Source organism: Neodiprion lecontei, chromosome 1 (assembly GCF_021901455.1).
Source record: "Neodiprion lecontei isolate iyNeoLeco1 chromosome 1, iyNeoLeco1.1, whole genome shotgun sequence".
Lineage (NCBI taxonomy): Eukaryota > Metazoa > Arthropoda > Insecta > Hymenoptera > Diprionidae > Neodiprion > Neodiprion lecontei.
Genome location: NC_060260.1, coordinates 11,082,151 through 11,101,938, shown reverse-complemented (window position 1 = coordinate 11,101,938; position 19,788 = coordinate 11,082,151). Strand labels below are relative to the sequence as shown.

Genomic DNA, 19,788 nt, shown 5'->3' with positions numbered 1-19,788 from the left:
ATATCTTGCGATCGATCAAACTTTCATAAAATTATTTTATACAACGGTGTTTGTTGAATAATATCTTCAACGCCATTAGAACAAATAATTTTATAAAATCGGTAAACCTCGTTTCAATTCGAGAAAATAATTCTACTACTTCGTAGGTCGAGACTAACGAGCAATTTCTACAAGGCAAACGGCAGTGCGTATTTCCTTGAATTAAATGCGATTGATGTTACATTTCAAAACGAGTATCGATAAGGTGTTTTGACGATACATCAGGTTCAACACGCGAGTCAAAAACCCTTATCAATACGAGTTTCGACCCGTTAATTTTTATCACGAGAGCCAAGAAATCGCGACAAATCGACGATTTTGAAGTTGGGATGCTAAAACGAAATATTCTCTCCCCGAGACGTTTCACTCCAAATTATCGTGAGACCGTCCGCGTCTCCTAATAAGAGTTTCGCGTCATCTCGACACTTTCCGCATACAACGCACCAAGCCCCGCGTTACCTCTGGCGTAAATTCGAAATCGGCTTGATTAGTACACGGTCACCTCGAGCCATTCAAAGAGCGAGGACTCGGGCAACCATTCGTGTCCTGACTCTTGGTTATCTCACTCGATTACGCCGGCAGCCGTGGCCCTCGTCCCGATGAAAGCCAGAGGACTTAACGGCCGTTCCGTCAGAGACGTGAAATCATCCCCCGAAGAGGCACTGAACCACCCTCGTAACCAAGGGTGATAATTTTTCGCAGCAAGTGCATGCGGCGATACCTCGGACGGGAATTAAAGCAGACGTCGACTTACTCGAGAGAAAGAGATCCTGAAGGGCCTGGGCAGCCTGGCAGAGAAGTGCCCACGTCTCGGGGGCGGCCAGCCCGGCACCTCTCAGGACAAGCACGTCTCCAGCCAAAACGGCGAGAGCCTCTCCGCCGCCCGTTTCCGTCGGCGTCGGCGTCGGTGTAGGCATCCTAAAACAAACGAGGAACAACCAGGTATTAACTTTGCCGCGTTCAATCTCGCTAATTGAAACCATGGAAATTGCTTTTTTCAAATTTGCTGGTGATTACACAGGCCCACAAAAAAAAAAGTGTCTCATGCGAAACATGTTTTCTCACGTGGGTACTTTTTATCGCTGAATCCGAATCTGAAGTCTTTCGGGCCGATTTTCAGTAAATGACGTATTCGTATATTGGGTATCTGAAATTTTAATTTTTGAAATCCGGAAATCCCCTCCACTCGCGTTTCGCATGCGTTTTGAACTAAGGGCTTCTTCGTATTTAGTTCCCTATATTTTCAGATTCCGTTTCCTCTCTGCAACGGACAGAATATTTTTGAAAACCTCGAAGCCCCTCTAAAGTACTCTGAATAGAGAACCCAGAATAAAAATGGACAAAAGGTCTGTTTCCAAAAATCGGATAGCCAAGTTCTTCGACCCAATAAAATTCCGCCTTTCGTTAAAACACAACAGCGAGAGTTCTTGGACCATCGATATCACGAGTGGAACGAAAGCTCCCTCAATAATCCTGGATTCGAATTCTAATTAAGCTTGGTCCCCATCCCCCAGAACAATAACGAGCTACGTAACGCGAGTCGTTTGATTTCTCTGTCCTTTATACACCTTCGTACAAACCGAACGAGTATATGTGCATATCACTGCCCAAATCTGTGTTATACCTGATCGTGTAAGCCGGTTATATCTAGTCGCGTTCAACAATCGTCCTCGCAAACAGAACCGCAGGACAACGGTACGCCCTCCAGTGGGACCTATGTTTTGCTGACGTCATACGTCACCGTAATATCTTCTCTGGTGTTCACGGGGTGCGTATAGTCAATCGAAAAAGTTACCGCATTAGAACATCTTCGCTATTTCAACCAGGTTTGGAAAGAATGACCCCACAGGGTCTAGAAAGATGATCGAAACACTCAGATTTTCCATGAGATTAAAGGTTGACTTTGGATTTTCAGGTTTAATTTCGATGATTGTTTGATGTGTATTTCTTTTTTTCTTTCTTGTAACTAAACTAAAGACAATTTCTTTCGAGTTTTGTGTCAAGTTGATTCCACCTTTCTCTCTGCGCCAAATTCAACCCAATAAATAGACTGTATGTATTGTAAACTAAAACGAGTTTTCGTTTTCACGTTTTGTTTAAATAGAAGTTTGTTGGAATAAATCAATTGCCCAAGCAATTAGCGTACAAGATGTTTGGAAACAAATCTTGAAAGAGAAAATACACTCAAGATTTCGAAAAAAATACTAAACCTGATACACTATGCACAAAAAAATGTCTAGAATGTGGTTTCACATAGAATGTGACAATGATTGATCATGCGGTTAAACTTTTCCGAAACTTTGTAGGTATAAACAAAATTCTGACAGTCTGCAATAAACGTGAGCCGAGATAGGTAGACAAAACCTAGCAGGATACCGACAGTGAAATGGTGAAATTTGAAACTATCGATGGATCTTTCTTGGATGAGAAAGCCGTCATATCGAGTTTAGGGCGTGATAGTCAACCCGGATGTGGGCGAGCTCGCGAAATAGAATCGTAATTTGACAGCTGAAGGATTAACGCGTGAGGATATCTCTCACACTGTACGGCGAAATGTGGAAAGCGAGTGAAACAGTCAGCGCCGAATGGATATCGAAATATCACTCGTTCGCTCTCAGCTACGCAGTTGTCAAATCGACACCGTCATGAGGCCGATACGCCCACAAGTTTTGTCACAAACGTGCCTTTCTCGCGAATCAGACAGCGAATTTCAACCTCAGCAAAAATCACCCTTCCCTCATTGTCACGAGGAGACAGTTCCTCTATAAGTGTTTTAACGAGCTACGAAATCCAAATTTTTTAGAACGTAGAAAAAGCTTCAAACGATCTTCAAAACACTGGTTCTCGCAAAAAAAGCTCAAATAATCGACAATATAAGCGTCACTTTAGTCTACCCATCCCTAGTATGACCAATAACCGAGAGTTTCGTTCAGATCATTTCACGTGAAACTCCACAAAACCTGGTGTGGTTACTGTGGATTTTTGACTCTTGTAAAATAATGTCGACGCAAGTTTATAACGTGGACTCGAAACTTCACTTGACGATGGTGCTTGAATATTTTCAATATTGCCAAATATCCTTCAAATCGGTGAACTGGAACCGAACCTTTCGAAGTCCTCTACAGTCTTTTGAATTGTTCTCAAAGCATTAAAGATCCCCAATATCCCGGTATCTCTAGATCACCTCTAACGTATACACCAATCCTCAGTTTTCATTCCCTGGGGATGTCCGTCTCGGAACCCATGATACCTACTTTGCAATCTACCACGAAGTTACAGTTCGTACCAACAGGTCCAAGTTCTAACATAGTTTCGCTAACGCCTAAATAGAAGATGTCACTCAACTGTCAGTGTTGGTTCTCTTTCTGGTTGATATCAACGTCTCAGCCAGTCCATCAAAATGTGGGACAAAAGTTTGAGAGCGAGCTGCTCGTCCATGAAAGTGCTGCAGTTCGACCGAGAGGAGGGGAGAGGAGGGATCGAGAAATGGAGGGCAAAACTCGAAGCTTTAAGCTCAACTATTTCCATAGTTCCCTCACCCCTCAGGAACAGAGTTCTTACACCCGACCGCCTCTCAAATAACTTTTCCACAGCCAGCAAACCGCTGCCGAGAACCGCGGGATAATGTGTCATAACTGTCGTCGAAATTCCGAGCTTTGATGGACAAATGACGCAAGTAAACCGTACAATTAGGCGCCACTTTGTACGGTGGCACTTCGTTTGATCCAGCAAAAAGCATTGCTGACCATGCTTCATTAGTGTACGCCGTTATACCGGACTTGCCGCCGTCGTTTGTAAAGCGAAGATAAGCGCCTCAGATTGGCGTCGAAGGCAGTCTGATCAGAAGGATTAAATTGGAATAGGAAAGACGATTCAAAGGAATACTTAAAAAAGCATCACTCAATTTGAGTGAGTTTAGTTTAATTTAAAGGATAGTCATCGATTGGTAACAACCTAAGATTTCTTACGTGTGTTTCAAACGATTTGTGATGATATGGTCAGTGAGAAACATAAAACCAGAAGCATTAAAAACGGATGAAAAACGCCATAGTTGAAGCATTTTCAACATTTTGATTATGAACCTTTTCCAATATTGCTAATATTTGAGTTTGTGTCGTTGGAACGTGCTCAAATCAACTATCTATTAATAGTAGGATATTATTTTATTCGTGTTCACCGTCACTGGTACAAATAACTTAGCTTGAGATTTGATAAACGGTTTTTGTTTTCTCTTTTCATAAATTTTGTTTCAGACGCGATCCGACCGATTAACTCCTCAATCTCAACCGGATAAACTCGAGCCGATTCAAACTCCGAACCATTAGTTTTAAAATTTTTCTATTCCGCCATGATCCCTCTCCAAACTCGGCGATCTATTCTGACAGTATCGCAATTCGCGTCGCACACGTGCACATCTCACCCTTTGCCGTTGAGCTGAATCGTTGAAGAATACCGAGAAGGCAGAGAGGCAAGTAGCAGATAAGTGAAATGGACCCATCCAGAAGGGTTGGGGGTAGTCGACTCGGGTCGGAAGATGAATTTAATACTTTCAGAGCACTTCGGAAGTGGGCGGCGGCAGCGATCAAGCCTTCGCTCCCAGATGCACGTGCGGCGAACACGAACCACGTACATCCATGTTTACACGGGGGTTTTGGAGGCGTGGGTGTTAGGAAGACCCCGACTATACCCCCATCCACTTCCGTGATCGGATTCTCACCGCGAATCGATACGCCGTTACATGCAGGAATAAGAGTGCTCGGAATCTTTCCAGAGAGACTTTAAGCCCAATTTAGAGTTCGTGATGCACAGTCAGTGAAGGATGGAGGTCCTTCGAAATATAGGATACTAAGAGGGTAGTTGCGAAAGTTTCGTGAATTTTTTTAACGATTCTCGTACACTCGTATGAGTTAGAAATATAGAGACTAAGACACGACGTTTTTTTGATGAACCGAAGTTCAGTGAAAAAAAATTAATCAAGGGGTATCAATTGAGAAACTCAATGGAACCTGATCCATCGAAGTTACAGACGTTCGATACAATTTTGGTGTTAATAACACGAAACAATAATACAACATTTTTTAAATTACCAATAACCAAACTTTCCATTTATTCCAGTTTGCGGTATCTAATTTCTTTTATATTGAGAAGACATTTGTTTCAATCAAATTCAACCTAATTATCTTGATCTGAACTGATATATGTATACTAATTGTTTCTATTCAACTGTTCTGCCCGAAAATTTCTAATCAACTTTCAAACAAACCGTAATACAATCATTTAAGAACACTTGTGATCAACCGAAGATCGCAGTTTTTATCTCGTTGTAAAACTATCCTGACGAGAACAATTCTTCAAACCGTTTCAAAACGCGTTCACACCTTAAATTGGATCAATTATTGCTATTTGACCAGGATTACGTCTTAACAAGAATTACGATGTGAACAAACATCGGGGCAGCTGCCTTAATGGTTATTCGCAACTTTCTCTCGCTTAAATGAAACGTGACGGGTTGCGATAACGGTCGAGGTTTATGAGGGCCGATAAAAAATATATTTCTCATGCTTTTACGAGAGATACGTGATCGTTGAATGGAAAATTTGAAGGGGCTGATCCGCGGGCCGAGTTCAAAAACGGAGTTAAAACGAGAACGTAGAACGGCATCAATGATTAATCAGATCCTGATGCTCCGCTGGATCTGTTAACGCTTTTTTTAAACACGTCCTACAGACATCAGTGATGAAATACACAATTATCAATAAAAGCTGTGATAAAATGCCTGCAGGAATCGTCAGAAGTGTGATTCGCTCAATAATTTAAAGCTCTTTAGGGTGGCGCGTGTTTTTCTTTTTTTACTCATTCTTTCTTTCCTTCTCGCTTTTCTTCGCTTTATTTTTACTCGCCCATTCGAGTGGCGATTAGCATCTGTTCGTTATTACGAAGTTCAGGAGCCACCGTCCTTTATCCGTAAATTAATATTCGTCTACTCTTTTAATCGAATCTTAAAAAAATTCTTATTAATATTCTTGAGAAGCAGTGGGGGTCAATCGAGAATTGATTACTCTTCGTCGTGTATAAACCACTCTCGTTACGCGATAATTGTCGAATTTAACAATTCGCTAGCGATTGCTAAATTCAAATCTGTCACGATCAGGCTTGCGATTCAAGAGGTACTTGTACGTTTCTACGTACAAAGCCGATCAGGGAAGAGATTTTGTTACGATGAATAAATATATGCTTTCCGAAGAGATTGGAAAGTCTGTTCGAAAAGAAATCTAATACAGATATTTATTCAGGATGAAAATATCTCACTTCGGACAAAATAACATACTTTAGTTACAGCATACCTTTACCTGTTCTACAACAGACTATTTGTCTCGATTTCTTTCTCCAACCCAAATGGATCACGTTTCAATCCAATCATTGACTTTGATAATAAATCAATTCTTGGGGTCATACGTCACGCTTGAAAGGACAAATTCCAATAAAATTCCTGATTTCAGAAAAACTGCAATTGCACAAAATCACTTTGAAAAAAGTAAGATCGAGATAGACAATTAAGTTATCAATATCCAGCCCGACAAGATACAACCGATCTAATTTCTTGTGGGTTTAAAGATCAATTTCTACACCACCTGCAAAATTTTTTTGAACGCGTCTGAAACCAAGGAATTAAACATTTTTAAATCCAGAAATCTTACACTGTTTGTACGACACAATACACAAAATATACATCACTCGTATCGAACGTCAAATATCTTCCAAAGAACCATGATTCACCGTATAAGAATTGTTTAATAAAAAAGCTTGTAAGTCCTGTTTCAACTAATTGTAAGTTGAAATGGGAATTAAAATCACTACAAGTACTGCAAAATTAAATTTGCTACGTGGTTATAACTGCCAGTTACTGAAAAAAAAAAATAAGTACAATTTTCATGCGTGCGAAATGAAAACTTATTGAACGAACTACATGAAGTTTTATCAGACGAACAATAATCCTTATTAGTACGTTCTGCTAACAAAAGAATTGGAAAATAAAAAAGTAAAATCTATTAGAACCGGACATTCGTAAAGGAAATTTTTTTTTGTAACTAGAGCTGCGTGAGTAATCGCTTAATAATTTTCACTACGATTAATTGTCTCTCCGATCAATCGATTAATCGTTTAGTTGTTAAAGAACCGAATCAAAGTTAACAATTAACAGAATGATCGCACACCCCTAGTTGAACTGCCATTCATTAAAAAAGTTATCAATTTTCAACTTTACATAATACACTGAAGAATATACAGATTAAGTATCCCGACTTTGAGCATGTTAGAAAAGATGCACATAAACTGTTGGCTGTAATAAACTAGCCAACGATGGTCAATTTATTTAGTCTCAATGAATTTGCTAGTTCTCTAACAAAGCGATGTAAAAGTGAAAATCTGTAACGTAACTCGTTGTAATTGTAACATTATTATAAACTCGAAGGTAACGCGATGTATTTCTTATGGCAACAGCCACGTTAAGCTCCTTTGTGTAACCAATTGTTTAAAATAAATAAATAATATCATACACTCAAAAAGTGGACGAGCGTGTAATCAATGGTAGAAAAACAGCCGATTACACAGCCCCACAAAAAAATGTCTTGTCTGGCGTACTGGACCTACCACACCTGCATGTTTTTGAACATGCCGAGTCCAAATTTAGTCTCAGAATTCTTTCATTACTCTAACTTGCGCATCGAAAAATATTGCAATGTTCGAGGTCGATGAACGAATGTTTGAGGTAAAGGTACTCGAAACCCGGGGTCTGATGGACCAATTCTGACACCGAATTCGGATACAAAATGTCCAAAAACATATATACATCGTGATCTAATTCACAGAATCTTAAAAAGAATGAAGTACCCCATGGATAACTCAAAATCTGAGAGTGATGAAGCAATTTTTACACCAAATTCGGATTCAGAATGTCCAAAAACCTTATGACAGTGGTCTAATTCCATCGGACCAGACCATTATTTTTAAAAATTTTTTTTTCTCAGCTGTGCAATCGATTATTTAACTTCTATTGATTACATGTTTGTACACTTCTTGGGTGTACAAGTATACTTGAAAATTAATAACATTTCTAACGAACGGCGGTAATCATTGGAATAATCATTAATTCCGATCGACTGTTTTACCAACTAAAGTACCAACTAAGAAAAATCAACTTGAGTGCCTGTGCCTCATTTATTGACAAGGGACGTGGGGCACACATGCTGCCAAGGGATGATTCGAGGTGTAACGAAGCTGTCGCAATACGAACCTTAGACATCGTCGACTGGGGCATCAGATCGGTGGGTAGTTGTGACCGTGATGACCTCGTGGGGTGCGAGGACACGACGCCGTGCGCCTGGTAGATAGTAAACCAGACAGGAGACCCCGACGAGAAATAGGAAGAATAGGAACACCAAGTCGAACATCAAGAGCGAGTTCAAGGTCATTAGCTGCATCGTGCGGGAGCAACGTCGCTATGGACTGCTCGCCACACCATTACATCGAACCGTAACTCTTTAATCGCGGTCAATGTTCCAGCACCTTCCTCGTGTACCGGCTACCATTTCTGCTCAGAACGGAAACGAGGCTTTCGTAAGGATTTTCATCCCGCAAATTCGGACGGACGTATACTCGTCAGTCTGCTGGTCGTTTTGTAGAAACTTATCGGAGCTTTGTTGACTTATAACTTATACGATATATTAAGTTTGACATTATGAAGAGAAAATAGAAGGCAAATCACTTTTAAACTCGACGAAAAATTAGCTTTACTTGTAACTGTTTTAAAGAAAATGTCACGGAGAAATAATTTTTGGATTCATTGCGACCGTGGTTGTCTAACATCGCTTTCGATAATCGACTTAGAACTTACGATTTGACTGCCATTCGAAAAAAAGAATCACCGTTCTTTATTTCATTCTCTGATACTTTGTCGGAGAGAAAAGCTTTGCCAAATTTATATCAGAGATGTATATCATCAATTTTTTTGCTGGATGATATCTCGAGAACAAATTACCGGATTTCAATGATTTTCATCTCAATCCACGCAGCTTTTCAAAACTTAGAACTCATTAGACCTTGGCTTTGATCGGTTCGGTAATTTCTCAATTAAAAAAAATAAAATAAAATAAAAATGATGGTATCTTGAGAATGAATGAATGGATTTGCATTAAAATTGATACCGTCGGGTTTTTTGGGCCACTAATGACGAATCTAAGGTCAGATTTGCAAAATTTAAATTTGCCGTATTCAATAAGCTGAAGAAAAGCTCAAAACAGTTGAATTTTGATGAAAATTGTTCCTCAAGGGTTTGTTTGATGGCTGATCACGAATCTGAAGTCAGATTACGTCATCCAAAATAGTGATCGAATAAGGTGGAATATAATCTAAAAATATTCCGATTTTTACAGAAATTACTAGGCGGAAGTTTTTTGGGTCACCGATAACAAATCCAAGGTCAGACTTCCAAAATTTGTAATGATGGAACCATTACAGTGGTTAAAAATAAAAAAAAATCATCATATTTTCATGTGATATGGTATCCGAGTGCTTTAAAATCGTTAATCACGAATCTGAATTTATAGTTCTAAATTCGAATTGGATATTACTTTTTTTTTTCTCTACGAACTTGGAACCTGCAGTGTGAGAACGGGAAGTTCGAGAGCTGACTCATGGCCAGTCTAAAGCCGTTTGTTCTTCACTGTTTTCGAGCCATCGCCGACAAATCTCAAGGAATTTTTCGCGGACTTCAAGCGTTGCACGTCATGGAATATTCACGCGTGTCGCACGTTTTTCAATGATTAAATATTAAGCACACACATTGTTGTTGTCGAACGCGCGTGTCTGTACGCTCCATGTAAATTAGTACAACAAATACCGCGGCTTATGGTATTATCGTATTTTCCCAGCGCACAGACGACCGTGTCGGGTTTTGGTTAGACGGTGTGATTGGATTATCTTATACCGTAGGCCGCGGCTTTACGCCCGTTTACTTGAACGCCTACGCGGTAGGCTCCGTTGCCCTTTCCCTTCGCACCAAATCTGCCTCTGCGCTCAGCTTTCGAGAGAAAAAAGAACGTCATCTTAAGCAGCCCGCTTAAAGAGGATCAACTTCTTCTTCGGTCCTCGCAACGTGCGAACGAAATTGTCACACCGCTCGAAAATAGGCAGTGACGTAAATTGATCAAACAAAAAGTAGAAAAAACCATGTTACGAAAGTCCCTCACAAATCCAAAAGAAAAAAAGAGTTGCATAAGCCGTTGAACTATGTTTCGATTCGCTATTAAAGGGACCATCAAAATTCATGCTCATTCGTTGACACAATAGCCAGCTCAGCCTTGTACATGTATCTGTCAAAGTTATTGCACAGCCTAATTTTTACTGCACGTTACGAAGGGATGAACGGAAATGATAATGTCAAAGCTTTCCTCACCTATGATACGGTGCCTGTACTGATTCGAAAAATATCAGACAGGCCTTAACTTTCAATATAAATGGAGTGAAAAAGATCCCGGAGATAAAGAATGCGGAGTATTGTTAAACTGTTCATTTATTTCGATTTCATTTAAAATTGAAGGGCGATCAATTATTTCATTCCGCAAAATTAATATCGCAATGCACATGACGGATGATGTGTCTGTCATGCTTACGGATCCGTGAAGAAATAATAAATTAACATTTTCAAAGTGAAACTGAAATCGATTGAGTTGCATATAATCACTACAATTTTTTATAACCTATGTTTTTGTCCTGCAAGTAATAAAGAAGTGATACAATAATGTAGTTATTTAGTGAAAGCTTACATACTTCGAATTTCTTGTTGATGAACATTCTTTTCTGTAAGGTTTCTTGCAGCACGTAGGACGCGTGCATCCGTATCAGAGAAATCGATTAGTGATTTTTTTGTCAAAGAAAAGCTGTATACCGACGATCACGAATCTTCTCTCTCTAGCCTCTGCTATGAATGTAATGCGTGCACATGAGGCAAAAGTCTACTGACTTGACGACTGTTGAGGTATTTACAGAGAGCTGGAATTGCGGTGAGCTGTCACCACAAGAAACCGCATTTAATGGCGGCACTAGAGTAGATGGAAATCACGTTTAACATATTGCCAGAAGCAAATGCCAAAATGAAAATCCCTCGTAGATACCGATCCTTTTCATGTCAGTACTAACAACCGATTAACAAAATTAAAAGTAATTTTTGAATGCGTCAAATTTTTCACGTTGTATATTTCACTCCTCAAAGTAATTTGAAACAATCCATTTTCGAATTTACAATTTTATATTTCGTATATCGAAGCGATAATTCTCTGAAATTTACGTCGAATGTTAAACTTGACAGAAATTTGTTAATTCTTAAAAATCAAGTGAAGTTTCAAGTGTTTGATCACGGATCTTGGAATTGAAACGAAGACTATAATGCTGATGATGCGTTACTTCATTGTAACTGGAGCAAAGACGTGGATACACAATAGTCGTTTATAGGTTTTGAGAGGAGCTAAAATGAAGGCAAGAAACAAAGCAAAACCTATCTATTCGGAGAAGTTTGCGCCAGCGTGTATTATTCATCGCAATGTTACAGTGGGAACAGAAATGGTACAAAACTGCATTATCTCTATATGGTAAAACAGGGAGAAGGTGTAATTGTTCAAGTATGAACCTCGTCTACCCAGCTCGGCGTTAAAACTTCCTGCAAACACGGCGTTTATCAACAAATCTTGGTTAACGAGAACACAAATGAATACCAACTATCACTAGTGTCAGGCCGTGGGGAAAAAAAACAAACAACCAGTGATCATATCTGCGTGAAAAAAAGTATGACTAAAACAAAGTTTGGAATCTGAAAAAGTAACGGAGTTGAATGACTTGAATTTTATCAAAAGACACTCTCCTCACGATGAAGAATAATGATAAACCATAAAATTTCAATGAATAAAGTTGGTTCGCTCATAACTTTAACAAAATGACAATGCCAAAATTGTATGCTTGATGTCTTAATTTTAATTAGTCAGAGCTCGTATTACGTGTGGATAAATTATCTGCGAATCAAATAAAATGGTATTTTAATACCGCTCAATATGGTTTTCCATTGAAATTACGCGAAGATTGTCGATTTATTTATCAATTTTAACCTGTACAATGATTTTGAACATATTGTTTTTGTTATTTACAAAAAAGCTGAAGAAAAAATTCGTTAAAAGTGATTTTTAGGGATTCGATATGCTAATAAAATAAACTTCAATTTATTCGCGCTTCATCTTTCTTCTATAGCCGTATGTATGAATAGACGTTACATCATCTACACTCTCATAAAATCGTAGGAAATACGCCATTGATTTTGGAAAAAAAAACTGTATAAAATTGCCCGATCGATATTCACTTTCCTTCTTGTCTCTCTTCTGATTTTGCGTCTATACATTCAACGCTAAAAATTAACAAAAAAAAAATAATAATTTCGTAAGACCCCGCAAAGATGAAGCAGAAGCCATTTCGATTTGACTGGATAAATAATTCCGGAGTAAAAATAAACCCATATTAGGATAGCGAACAGAAAATGCTTTCTCATAAATGCTAGCGCTTTGCCTTTGGCATTTTGAAAGAACACAAATCTCGAAAGGCTTTTGAACGTTTCCAATTAACTTGATATTTTCCCGTAAATATTTCTTCAGATAATAACAAGCTATGGAGAGTGCATAATTGTGTTGCCAATTTAACCTTTCTCGATGTATATGACTTGCCAACTGAGAAAAAATTCAATACTTGTCAAGCGAAATTTGTTTCATACTGATTGCGAGCCACTGAAAATCCGTTGGCAGTCTGGCACTCGTTTCTGTTAGTCATGTAATACACCTACCTTTACCGACCGAGCAAACTCGCCCGTTCTCTTCCTATATTAAATAAATAAACGAACGGAAAAAGTTCGAATTACGTCAGCGCATCGCTCTTTTGTAACGGAATTCAGAAAAATTACTCATATCCTGAAAATCGTCAGAAAAAAATGTGTGGTTTTTCGATACGTGTTACTCCCCCTTATTCCCACATTACCCGCATCTCAAGGGCCAAAAAGTGAATCGCTGTGATACTTTGCGCAATTTCGAAAAGAATGAGGAGTAAAGTTTTTTTGGAAAGAAAAAGGGTGTGTTATCTCGGTCGGTAAAAGTAGGACTGATACGTGAGCTTAAACTCGCCGTTTAGCACCCGTCAATTTGATAATCTATTACTTTAAACTACAAACCCGAAATGTGTCATCAATTTCACCAAACATCGCATGGCATACCAAAAGTTCGGCATTCATCAGGCAGAGTGTCGGAGATGCGTGAGAACGCCGCACATTATGGGTAGGTACTTCATCAAGCAGAGACCTAGGCGCGAAAATGACAATGTGATAAGGCTGTGTGAGTGTCAGGTTGGTTTATCGAGGAAATCAAGCCGTCTCTCGCCACTTCACGTGGGCGTGATGGCCACAGTTCTCGAGGTCCTCGTACAAGTTTGTTGGTCGCGTTTAGTGCTATCTCGGTCTTCAACTACGAGCCGAAAAGTGCTCTGCAAACCCTCGCATCTAGCTGATTGTAAGTTGAAATCTATATGACAAAATCGATTGCTTGACTGGAGAGTCCAAAATTTTAATAACGAGTAATTCAATTTCTGTGATTTGTCTGAATTTTTATAAAATTTTTTAATTTCATTCAAGCAATCGATCTCGACGTATAGACTTTAACTCACAATCAGCCAGATTTGACTGTTTGCAAAATATTTTTCGACTTGTATTTTAAAACCGAGATAGCACTAAACAATACGTGATAAATTCATTTGTGTGGACGATGTTATAACAAGTGAAATTTAACGTGATCAATACAATGTTAATTTGTTTTAGCAAGTAAATGACTACCGACAATACGTGATGTAAATTATAATTCATCTCGCATTGGTCCAAATTAAATTAATCCACCAATGTGTAGATTTGATTAAATTACTTATTCCTATAAGCTGCTTTTTCTGAAGTAAGAAACAGGTTTAATAGAATAAAAAAATTCGCTGATACCCTTGTATGGATTTCAAGTGAAATACAATAATATCGACTAGTTTTGATTTCTGCAATTTGATAGGTGAGAAAATTTAAACAATTACATATGGAAAATTGTAGAAATTCATATAATCTCGAAACAAAGATTTTAGAATTTTTAACGATGCATTATCCTTCAAGAAAAGATTTCGATACAATAGCATGTCGAGTTAGAAAGGAATAGAGACGATGAAAAGAATGAACAAATAGAAAAGCCGAAGTAAAGATTAAGCTAACGTTTCAAGAGCTACGGCAAGTGAAAAAGAAAAGCGCTAAAAACATGTGGGTAAAAAGTGCAGTAGCTATGTATGTATGTGCAACAGACCCAGAGTTACTGACAACAAAAGATACAATGGGAACACCATTCTTACATTGTACAAAACAACTTATAAACTTAACCCATTGTGCAGCAGCAGCAGCGTGAGTGTGACACAGCAGAGATAGTAAAAACAAGATTATCAACGTTGTAAGAAAGAAGTTGTGGTGAAATGCTAGAATAAAATAGATATTCAACAGTGCGAACGCGTTGTAAAAAAATAAATGAGCCGAGTAAATGAATGAAAAGTCGATCATCCCAACGCCCTCACCGTCCAGCCACAAGGACCTTTTCACTCGAAACGTCCGTCCGTCCGAACGATTCTTATTGTTAGTCCCTGAGAGGAACAGTAGCAACAAATTGCTTCTTCAACACGATCTAATACTCCTACGACCCTTGTCCCTCGCATCAGCGGCAGGAAAAAGTCAATCTAATCGCTAACTCGGAATTGATTTAGCAGAAATTTTTTACTACCGCGAGAATATCTAATTACATAGATCAAGAAAAAAAGTTTTTTTCCTTTTTCTAAGTTTATATTTAAATGAATAAATTTTAATTCTATCCACCGAATGATAATCAAATTCTGCTTTTGTCTTTTTTACATTGACAAATAAGTATTCAAGTTTTTGGTTGATAGTATAAGCGGGTTGAAATAAAAGGCAAACTTTATCCATTGAAACTATTTTTTTTTTTATTCGTTACGTGGAAGAAATAAAAATTTTTGACATGAAGAACCGTAAGATGCTATTAAGTATACTCGTGTTGAAATGACTAATTTCCGGACTACTCCTGCAGAGCAGTATGGTAAAATATATTTTAATTTCGCATTCCGCAATTAATGATTAATGAAATGGTGCTTGCTATACGGAAATCAAGTATGATTTGGAAAAAGCTTGTATTGCCAACATGTTTTTTTTTTTTTTAAAATCAGTTTTTTACAGATTCTAATCAATATAATGACTGGAAAACAGTGCGTGAATTATTTCAGGTTTTCAGCTACATTGAAAAGGGTGCCGAACACGATTGGAAATTGATCAAATAAAAAAACTGCTCTTCAAGTAAAAAAGTGAGCGATTGTTCAATTTATTTTAATTGATAAAAAAAAAAGGGAAAAATCGAAAACGAAGAAAAAACGAAATCATTTCGGCAGAAAAATGTATTTGATGGTGTTCTTATCGTGCAGACTATATTTGTTTTCCATAAAATGCCCATCTATCTGCGGTACAAGCGTTGGAACATATCAAACATCATTGATAGGTTTGAAAATAGTTGCAGCAAACAAAAAAATACAGCGTGGAAGAATCTAAAACAATTTTCATTTTTCAACTTTATTTCGAAACCCTTTCCAATTTCGAGGCAAGAGAATTTTCGTCCTTCAATTATCCAGTAAACAAGTAAAAAATGAATTAAACAATAGTTTTCTTCGCTTTCACTCGAAAGTTGAGATTTTTTTCTCACTTTCAAATTTTCAAACCAAATAAAACGAATCGACCAACAGTTTTCTATTCTTTCTTTTCTGCAATTGCGATAATTCACGAAAGAATAGTATTGCCCCGAGTATAAGTAACAGTACCAATTTTACCGACTGAGTAATTTTTGTGTGTTTCGACTTTTACGGGATATTGTAAATTTTACTCAACCGAATGTCCTAGAAATATCAAATAGCGAATCAAATAGAACGAGGTTAACCAAAAAACAACAACTTTTGCTATCTGGAACCGTACGTGAGAATAGTTATCGCGTTCATGGGCGAGTACAATGACAGAATATACAAAAGCTCGCGCAAGTAAGCTCCGACTCCAACTACGTATAACAAAGATAATAATAGATCATACTGGACTAAAGATAACATGTAAAGACGAAGTTCGGATGTGCTGAACGACCGAAGGCTACGCGGGTTAAAAATATAATCTCTCTGTCGCTTTCCCGATATCTGTTCGAGATAAGCAGCTGAACTTCTTTACAATTTCAACAATCCACAGAACGCGGAAACACGACTGACTAACGGAATCCGCCTATATTCCACATCCGTGGGCGGATGGAAAATTGAATACTTGTCCATAGACTTGCACGATTCCTGGATCGTTATCAAACCAAGTCAACCGTGTAACCACAAATTAGACCTGAATACCTGTGGTTACGTTGTACATATACCCATGGTGTAAGGAAACAAGATGCGCATTAACAAAGTCACGTGATCCCCGCATTACGTCACGAGAAAAATTCCGTATCTGTCGTAAAAAGTACAACGTAACCTGTGTAAACAATTATTTAACATCTCAACATTATTCCCCTATCAAATAAGATTTGATGGACGTGAGAATGAATGGCTATTTTATAGCTTTTAAAAATAATGCTCAAAATGACGTCATATGGGGGCACGTTCTCATTGGCCGAAGAAGCAAGTTTTCGATGGGCAAAAACTCACCTTATTTCCTTACACCGTGTATACATACCGACGGATAGAGTGTGTAACTGAACGTTAGCTGGATCTAATCCACCATAACTATAGTCATGTCATGGGGAATTGTATTTTTTTTTTTTAGGCATCTCGATCAAAATTGATTTGCACTCACACCGCAATGTTTATTATACGATAGTAAGGTTTGTCCCAATTTCAAAGTAAGGAGTAAATTCGTTACCAGCGTTCCTAAAATAACAGCCATACACCAAGTTATTACGCAAATCAAATGAATGTTTGAAAACTCGACCCCCGTTTTGAGTTTCTGGATTTTTCGTTTCAATACTAATCCGCCAGACCCTAAATACTCTTATCCAAGCAAACTGCCAAACATACAACTGAATTTTTTACAACACTTCAGAACTCATGTGATCCGATATGGTCTAGTGGCTAGGATACCTGGCTCTCACCCAGGAGGCTCGGGTTCGATTCCCGGTATCGGAATTTTTTTTTATAATCATTTCGTTTCAATTTTTTATCTCTTGCTGATTCACATAGAACGCTACTTTGGGATTCAATGTTAAAAATTTGCAGACGCGAGTGTTTTTAAAGGAATTGTGTCACGTTTATTACTTGCATTTCTACAATATATATATATATAATATATATATATGTAACATTCCAGAAGGATCACTTGTGCCTGTGTTTCTCTAGACATAACATTTACATCATAAGGTCAAACCATAATTGAATTTTCCAAGTTGCAATGCTGCGAGCTGGCAAATTTGCAATCTGCAAACAACTTGAAAGAAATAAATATCTAGGGACAAGATATGACAGGCCTGTAAATATCCTAGCTTATTGTGGTCATCTGATGGATGGCCTTTCGCGAAATTACGAAATTTCCGGACGATGATGAAGATGAGATTTGACCGCTGCGAGTCTAACAGATTATCGGTGAGAATATTTAGCATAAATCTTGCGGATTGTTGACATGTCTTAACAAGTTCTTTCAACTACCAAATAAAGTCGAAGCACTAAGCACACAAGGGTGTAAAATTTGTCGGTTGAATCATTCTGTGAGAGCTGTAGGGTAGAAAAAAAAAATTATTCTCACTGTCAGCACTTTCGATACGTCATTGCGGCATCTGTAGCAGTTAAATCCACGATATTCAAGGAAAAGGGTGTTTCGGTAAGTATAAAATATTCGATTTCGTTTCGAGTGTGAAACTACGGATTCCGGCCTCGACGAGTCTCTGATGGAAATCAGGGACAATCCGAGCTTCACGAGCGGAGTGAAATACGATAGGAGGAAACTTTTGGATCCTGAAGCAGAAAGAAGGAAAACGAGCAACAAGAGTCACGCGAATTTCCAGATCCTTTCCGCGGTTGGAAACCATTTTATCTCTTCTCCAAACCACGTACCCCTGAAGGAGAAGTGGCAGAAGAAGGAAACGGAGAAGGAGGAGAAAAAGGGTGACAGGTAACATCCTCGAGGTATGTATACTGTGTATGTATACGCCGTGGAGAACTTGACGGGTCTTCCATCTTTTGAACGGAATAATCGTATAGAACGTAGTCGAGAAATGTGATACGCTTTGTCGAAGAAAAAGGGGTTGGAGCGTCTCGCTTCGGTGGGCGATTTCACCCCCATAGACAGCGTTTATATGTGATATGTGTATAACTTCTCCACTTATCCTTACATTGAAGAATTCCTTGCAACCGGAAATGTAGCAAATCTTCGAATTTGAAGGTGAAACTTCTTGAAATGAAGCATGATTATTCATTTGGAGAACGTTAGGTGAACTAGACTACTTTAGTCCTTTTTTGCAACACTTGCACAAAAAGTTCGATTTTGTGACGCATATTTAGCGCGCGAAAAGTCAGCAAGTCCTGAACCATTCCTAATTGTGTTTGCAAAATAGTACGTTCCGGACTAGCGGTTACGCAAATTCGAATTTTACGCACTCTGTTCATGAAACATCTAGTTACACTAGAAGAAAAAATATTTCAATTCGATTCCTGCACTGGTGCAAGAATTTACTATTTTGTGCACTAGGTGGGAAAAAAAAGTGTTTAATATACTATTTCTGTGCTGTTGCGCATGCGCTCCGGCAAATAACTCAGTTTTACGTACTGGCAGTGACAGCGTCACGAAGCGCGAGTTACCTAACCACAATTTTGTAGTTCAAGATATCAGTGGCATCTTCTCACATCAAACACACAAATAGCACTTCTCGAATCAAACGTTCAGATCACATCTGAGAGAGTGTGGTTCGTGGAACCAGCCAGAATCTACCGTACTTGTAACATAAAATACTATTTTCATTACTTTTCCATCGACAATTTAACAGAGTTTAATTCGAATTTTTATTTAAAACGGTCCCCGATTCTTCCGATTTCATTCCAACAATCAAATTCTGAGATCAGATCGACACGCAGCTAAAAATTTATTTACTCAAACCTGCATCTTGATAATTTTCCTCAAAACTAAGAAACAGAAGTGAAATTATTCGTTTACAGTTGACGTGTAGCTTTGCAAGTTTTACTCAACGTCAGTTTTATATAATTGTTAATTAGTTGAAAATACGTTCCCCGTGAAGAAACTTCGTTGTAGTTTAGAATTCGAATTGATAAGCAAAGTGTTCGATAAAAATTTCCATCATTTTAGTTTACCCACCCCATGAGATTACGATAAAAGCTGGTCCACCTTAAACTCATTCGCCGTTAACCTCGTGCCTAAGCAAATACATAGACACGATCAGCTTTCATCTATAATCTACATTCGCAGGGAGTGCTTATGCACCGTGAACTATGACAAGCATAAGTTATCGAAAACTCGAGTACAGTGGCTAATGCTCTGATGGTAATTTCATTCGCCCTGCCTCGGAAAATACTGCATCACCTATGTACCGTATGCATACGTATATCCGAAGCTTACGGATT

General features: G+C 38.3%; 1 protein-coding gene and 1 non-coding gene across 6 annotated transcripts in view; one reads left to right on the top strand and one right to left on the bottom strand.

The window, feature by feature from the left end:
• The window catches only part of LOC107217029, a 118,766-nt gene that overhangs the window by 66,845 nt on the left and 32,133 nt on the right, over positions 1 to 19,788 (bottom strand). For 2 of the 5 annotated variants that reach the window (XM_046740624.1, XM_046740826.1), the window contains exons 2-3: positions 8,333 to 8,629; positions 794 to 957 (exon numbers count right to left, since the gene is read on the bottom strand). In XM_046740624.1, coding sequence (XP_046596580.1) covers positions 794 to 956 — 163 coding nt within the window. In that variant the 5' untranslated portion in view covers position 957; positions 8,333 to 8,629. Of the gene's footprint in view, positions 1 to 793; positions 958 to 1,663; positions 1,693 to 8,332; positions 8,630 to 11,722; positions 11,728 to 19,788 lie in introns of those variants that run through there. The other 3 variants (XM_046740721.1, XM_046740768.1, XM_015654387.2) reach the window with 3 other exon arrangements.
• Trnae-cuc lies at positions 17,275 to 17,346 on the top strand. Its single transcript has one exon. It is a non-coding gene; the product is annotated as a tRNA-Glu (tRNA).